We start from the raw sequence: 6,887 nt of genomic DNA, 5'->3' as shown, positions 1-6,887 counted from the left end.
ACCGAACAAAAGCTTCATCCTCAATAACACTGTTGTTAAAATTCCAAAACATCTTCCTTTTAGCCCTAATCTAGCCCTAGTCTGGGCTCTCGTTGCTGACGGTGCGAGTCGCTCTGCGAGTGGCCTAACCTCGACCTCCGCTGACCTCGGTCCCTGCCGACGCCGGTGGGATGCCACGTCGGCCGCTGTAGATGATGGCCCTGCTCTGACTTGACGCTCCCCTGGTCGTGGGTGCTGCCGGCCCCGCCTCAAGCGCCGGTGATGCTGCCGTCTGAATGCCGCGAGAGCGCGCCGTGCTCCCGATCACGGCGGAGGCTGCCACGGACCGTGCTACCGCCCGGCTCAGGTTCATCCCGGCGCCGGCGGACTCCTGCCTCAGTTGCTGCTCGATCATGCGATGGGCGCCCGGCCTCCCTGCCGCCCATCCACTGATGGGTGACTGCGGTGGGAGTGGGGACCGTCGTTTGGGCGATCACACTGCCCCGGTGGTGGCGTGAGGGGGATGTGAGGTTTCTCCTCAGCTGCATTCATTGTATGTCCTGTGTGAAACTAATGCAGATACAGATACAGATACAGATAAAAATACAGATAAGATACAGGTAAAGATACAGGTAAAAAATAACCCCCCTTTTTGGACGCCTGGATCCGCCTATTATAGCAAAAACGTGTCAAAAGAGGATGCACAATAACTTTGTATATGTTATCACATGATACCTTTCATTCACTGTTCGTAAAACTGGTGCAGCATCGTGATCTTCGCCCAAATGACTCGCTTCACGAATAGGACCCCCCAATTCCCAGTGCTCTGGAGCCGCCCCTGGTAAAGTTATGAACTTGAAATTTTCAGGGAATGTGCCCAATTTAGTTTTAGGAAAAGTCAGAAAATTTCAGCATCGTAGCTTCAGCGGTTTCGGAGATATTCCCGAAAAACCTGAGGGGTGGATAAAAACAACCCCCCTGCCACTAATAGGGTTAACTGTATAATATTATCAATTATTAATTATAATTTTTATGGCTGTTTATACTTTATAGTGATACAAAACAATTTATAGCCACTTCTTTGCTATTGACGTCATTAAAAACTCAAGTAAAATTTTGATTGAATGAGGCAATTGTGGCTCGCACGTCCTGGGGGATTTGAGCGAAGATCATTATTTAGAAAAATCAAAATAAATGAATGTTTTTCTTTCTTGGATGCTCACTAGTGTTTTGACGCCTTGCATATCAAATTAGTTTGAGACTTGCTCAGAAGGCTGCTTCAAGCCTGGCATATCACACCCCAGAAAATATGCAAGGTAAGAAAGAAGCAAGAGTTTTGACTAGACAATCTCTGTTTGACAGTCCATCAACTTCAGTTTCATTTTCCATACCTAACATTGATAATGAAAAGCATCAGGGTCTGTTTTTCTGTCCCACAACCATGCTTCAGGATTTGGCATTAGATGTCTACACTGCTAGTGCTTCTATTCTGGTTCGTTGTTTATGTTTTCTGTTGATGTAGGTACCTACCTACCCATCTTTCTTAAAGGGACCCTCCCACCTTCAAAAAGTTAATGAATTGGCATGAAAGTGATGTCGCTCGGTTCAGAAAGAGCAAAAACGAATATCTACCAAATTTCATCGAAAAATATTCACCGGTTTTCAAGATATTAGAATTTTACTTGTGTTTACTTTTTGGGATCTCCGCTGTTCCTAGCGACTTTATTTGAAAGTGCGGCATTTGTTGCGCGCAAAGCAGCATATACCACCGCGTGATACAAAACGTTTTAGTCAAACATTTAACGGACGTTCGAAAGCCTGATGACGTCATCAGATTCCCGTAATGGTTAACCCGCGCACCGACGGGGGTCTGCGCCAACTTCGTACCGACGGGGGGGGGGGGCGGATGACCGCCCCCCCTTGAGATCTCGAGAACGAAGCAAGATAGCGACAAGCGGTAAGCGGCATCGGATACGCACGGCCAAGATCTACAATTTTTACTGAGGTCATTTTCAGGTCAGGTCAAAGATGACGTCACAGGGGTCGAAAAAGTAAAAATGGCGGCGCTAGATATGGAGAGAGTTTTTCTCGAATAACTTTCGAATTAGTCAAGATAGGAACAAACTAAGGGCATCATCGTGATCCTCTCGTCAATCCGCATCGAATGATATATATGTTGACCTCGAAAGGTCAAGGTCAAAGGTTGACCTCAGGTCACGTGACCTCGAGGTCATCATGTATATCATTCAATGCGTCTTGACGAGCTGAACACAATGAGACAATCCACGCGTCTGTATCTTGTTCCTGTACGGAGTTATTGGCCAAAAACCTTTGGTGACCTTTGATGACGTCACATGACCTCACAGCTGCCCAACAGCAAAACAGACCTCAAGGTAGTGAAGGTTGATCGTATATGAAGTCATGTATGGTATATGGGGCCATTCCGACCCGTTTTAGTGGTAAAAACAGGGAGTTGATTTTTCCCCCATTGACTTATAATGGGGAGGTCGCGAAATTGACCTGACCTTAGGTCACCGATATCAAAATTCCGAGATATACAAATTGTAGCTACTAATGACCTAATAACATCCTGCGACTTTCAAAGGCCTCCGACATCTACTGTAGCTCTGGCACGGTGACAAAGTTGCAAAAAAGTGACTTGAGGTTGGGTCATTCAAAGTGACCTGGTGACCTGACCTTAAAAGGTAGGAGGTTCAAACTTGCACACCATGTGTAAAATTGATGAGGCTATAGTCATACCAAATTTCTACGCGCCGCGGTTTTCCCGCTATTCGCGAAAAACCTCAGGGGGGGGATATCCGCCCCCCCCCCCGTCGGTGCGAGGGTTAAGAGATAGGGACCACGCTGGTCCCACCTTGCAAGTAAAGGGAAGAAATTTCTTGAACACCATAAAGCTGCGGGGGTTGCGACCAGGATAAATGGTGGTTTCTGAGCCTGGCCGCAAACTTGGCTATCTCAACTCAAAACTAATGTTAAGGTGGGAGGGTCCCTTAAACCCCTTGCAAGGGCTTGTGTAGGTATGCGTTGCGGATCAGGCTTGAGGCCTTCGGCCTAAAGCCATATATACAACCACTTAAAGGGACTATCCCACCTTCTAAAATTTTGTTAAAACCAGTTAAATTGTGCCCGACTTTATAGATTGGATGACCAGGAACACGGTTCTGGCATTTATTTTTCATTAAACATCTTAGGCTTCCCATATTTAAGGGTGCGTTAACTTCGGAGGTGGCTCCGCTCAGCGTTTGGTGTTCGAGCACTACTACTCCGATTCTCAGCCAGTAGATGTCACCAGGGTAGAGCGCTTTTTTCCCACGTTAATGACCTTCTCCCCCTCCTCATTTCACGGCCCTTACGATAACGACGTTTGGTTACAGCGCCGGCGCGGCGGGCGGCGCCGACTGAGGGAGATCATGGTGTGTAAACACCGCGCGGAAGGAACACGTCTCTCGACAGGCCTTCCCAGCGGCCAGCGCCGTCCTTAGCCTGGTGTAGGTACAAGCCCACCGCTAAAGTAATGTAGGGTTTTACCAATCTCAACGATTGGCTTTGACTGGCGATTGTTTAATGCGGAGTGATCGAAAAGAAGATGTCAATAGCTAAAATTGCAGCTGCAAGGGTGACGATACATATAAGCTACATTCAAAGTTTCATTGTAGCCTGGCTAATCGTTCCTGAGCTTCAGAAGCAGAACATACCCATGACTGAAACCCTACATTACTTCTGTTGTGGACTGTACGGCTCTCCAGTAAAAGTCTTGTTGGTTTTGCTTTTTCGGACATATCTGGTCCTATATAATGTTCAAATGCATAAGTATCAACCCGAATTATGTGTATGCACATTTACCACGAGACTGTGAAATTGCATTGTTGTATGCCAAATACTTTCCGAGATATTCACCAAAAACCTCATTTTCTGCCGTTTGGGGTATTCTGGCCGCAATCTTCCTGAGATCGCCTATGACATCAGTAGAGCCATCTAACGAGAGGAACGCAGAAACACAGAATCATGAATGAATCGAGCGCGTAGTAAACGGTGTATGAAAGGGAGACTCGGCAGAGGCTATCCGGGTGGCCGGCGCGCGGCGCGCCCTTAGGCATCGGCCGACCCTTCGGACCGCGTGGGGTCAGAGGTCGCGCTCGGGAAGTCTCGGCTCTGGGTTTAAGCGCTGTGCAGTCAGGAAGGGAGGATAGGATAGCGCTAGCCCGACTGACTAGTGTCTCGGCTGATTCGTGTGGGGTGGAAGGGGGGCACAGAACGGGATGGTGGCTAGTGGTGGATGATGGGATGGTGGTTAGGTTAGTGCGTACTGCGTAGAACGTAGCTGAACATGCATTGTTTTTTCATGGCAAACAACATGCAGCATAATGTGCGGGATTATGCCAGAACTCATACAAAAGGGTAGTAATATTTCGGCCGAGGGAGTGGATCAGTGCCATGACAAAGCATGACGATGCTGCCAAAATCGGGATGCTTTTTTGCCCCCCATTTTTTACCCCTAACATGCAGCGCTTAATCCGAACTTAGAGGTCCCCGACTGACCTTAGACCTTAAAATCGCACCTATCCGGTGCGCCACCTTTTCTTCAGGGGCGCTCTTCTTGGTTGTATCTGTTCTTACCAATAACTAAAGCAAATCGAATGTATAATAAAAAGGCATACCTCGAACACAGTTTTATTCACACCCGCTCGTGTGCATACTTGTTTTGACCTATACCTTCTCGCATCATAATATTACTTCAGTGCTTAACCCTCAACGGAATTTTGGGTTTTCTGCATACGAGTATACCCCGGCCGAGGGGGGGGGGGGTGATTGCGACCACTCTCCGTCTTTTTGCCCCTAATTGTCTTGCAGCAGGGCACCAGAGTTGCGGTTCACATTCGCGTCATTGGGTGACACTAGGACGGCTTCCCGCCGTCCCACGGTACGAATGTAGGCCGATTCGAGAAGGAGTCTCATCTGGTGGTGGCAGGCACGGTTCAGGATTTTGGCGTCGTCGAAGGCCGGCGTGCAGTCCCGGTGCGTGCTGAACGCTGAAGCGTTGGCTCTGGAGCGGACCGAGCCAGCCCAGCTCTCTCGGTGCTCGCGGACTCTGGTTCCAAGTTCTCGGTCCGTTTCTCCGATGTAGACGACCGGGTCACCCTCTACCCGGCAGGAGCACTCGATGCAGTAGATGACATTGCTTTCCTGCTGCTTGGGTAGACGGTGCTTGGCTTGGCTACAGAGGAGGGTCCCGATGGTCTGCGACGGCTTCGACACGAGCTGAATGCCGATCTTGTTGGCTTCTCGCTTCAGTTGGTAGAAGCAGGGACCAGCGAACGGAACCGAGAGCCGGACGGGTGCAGGCAGCGGGCTGGGGTTCGGTGGCGACGGCAGAGCCCTGGCCTTCAGCTGGAGGTCCTTTTCTGTTCTTCTTAGGATCGGGTTGATGAACGAGAGAGGGTAGCCGTGTCGGCGGAATTTCTTGCGTATAAAATAAAGTTCTTGCAGGCGGTCTTTGACGGAGGAGCAGTAGCGGATGGCACGTAAGCAGTCAGATCTGATGGCTGATCTCAGATAGCGCGTCTCTGTATAGGAGTTGAAGGCCGGTACTTGGTTAGTGGTGCATGCCTTCCGGTAGACATTTGTAGTGAACTTGTTGTCCTGTCTTGTGATCATGATGTCTAGGTAGGGCAGTCGTCGATTTTCTTCGATCTCAGTAGTGACTTTGATGTTCTGGTCCTTGTTGTTGAGCAGCTCCACCCATGCATTGAGGATGGTGTTGCTGCCTTCGAAGAGGACCAGGTAGTCATCAGCATATCTGCAGAATGAATAAATTCTCCCTCCACAGTTGGCTGCCAGTAGTTCCAAGTCACGTTCCCAGTGTCCCATGTACAAGTCCGCGACAACTGGCGAGTAACTTTTACCCATGGCTAGGCCAGCAGTCTGCCTGAACCATCTCTCTCGGTCGCCGTCCTGGACGACAGCATGGCAGTTCTTGATGGAGATGCAGAGAAGGTCAGCCACTGCATCTGGCCTCAGGCAGGTTACGTCAGAGAGGGCGTCTTGGTTTTCATTCAGCATGGTTCGAATGAGAGAGATGGCCGACTGGGTAGGTATAGATGGGAACATGGCCTCCACATCCAGCGAGATGAGGCGGCAGCTGTTGGTGGCGTGACCCATGCTCTGCAGCAGATCCAGGACTTCCATCGGAGAACTGATGGAGTGTGGAGGCCGTGGGAGAACTTTTAGACAGGCTGTCAGATGTTTTGTGAGCTCGTAGTCAACACCCCGGTGAGCTGGGCAGATCCATCAAGAACAGAAAAGGACCTCCAGCTGAAGGCCAGGGCTCTGCCGTCGCCACCGAACCCCAGCCCGCTGCCTGCACCCGTCCGGCTCTCGGTTCCGTTCGCTGGTCCCTGCTTCTACCAACTGAAGCGAGAAGCCAACAAGATCGGCATTCAGCTCGTGTCGAAGCCGTCGCAGACCATCGGGACCCTCCTCTGTAGCCAAGCCAAGCACCGTCTACCCAAGCAGCAGGAAAGCAATGTCATCTACTGCATCGAGTGCTCCTGCCGGGTAGAGGGTGACCCGGTCGTCTACATCGGAGAAACGGACCGAGAACTTGGAACCAGAGTCCGCGAGCACCGAGAGAGCTGGGCTGGCTCGGTCCGCTCCAGAGCCAACGCTTCAGCGTTCAGCACGCACCGGGACTGCACGCCGGCCTTCGACGACGCCAAAATCCTGAACCGTGCCTGCCACCACCAGATGAGACTCCTTCTCGAATCGGCTTACATTCGTACCGTGGGACGGCGGGAAGCCGTCCTAGTGTCACCCAATGACGCGAATGTGAACCGCAACTCTGGTGCCCTGCTGCAAGACAGGTGGCTCCCCATTATTCGCCGTTTCTG

At 50.5% G+C, this 6,887-nt stretch overlaps 1 protein-coding gene across 1 annotated transcript; it reads right to left on the bottom strand.

Moving 5' to 3' along the window:
* Positions 1 to 4,836: 4,836 nt before the first annotated feature.
* LOC122390303 lies at positions 4,837 to 6,186 on the bottom strand. Its single transcript, XM_043383066.1, has one exon. It carries the CDS (start codon positions 6,184 to 6,186, stop codon positions 4,837 to 4,839), a length of 1,350 nt encoding a protein of 449 aa, XP_043239001.1.
* Positions 6,187 to 6,887: the final 701 nt, after the last annotated feature.

Source organism: Amphibalanus amphitrite, unplaced genomic scaffold, assembly GCF_019059575.1.
Source record: "Amphibalanus amphitrite isolate SeventyFive unplaced genomic scaffold, NRLGWU_Aamphi_draft 000390F_arrow, whole genome shotgun sequence".
Taxonomy (NCBI): Eukaryota; Metazoa; Arthropoda; class Thecostraca; order Balanomorpha; family Balanidae; genus Amphibalanus; species Amphibalanus amphitrite.
Note: the sequence above shows the minus strand (reverse complement) of the source record. Positions and strands in the feature narration are given on the sequence as shown.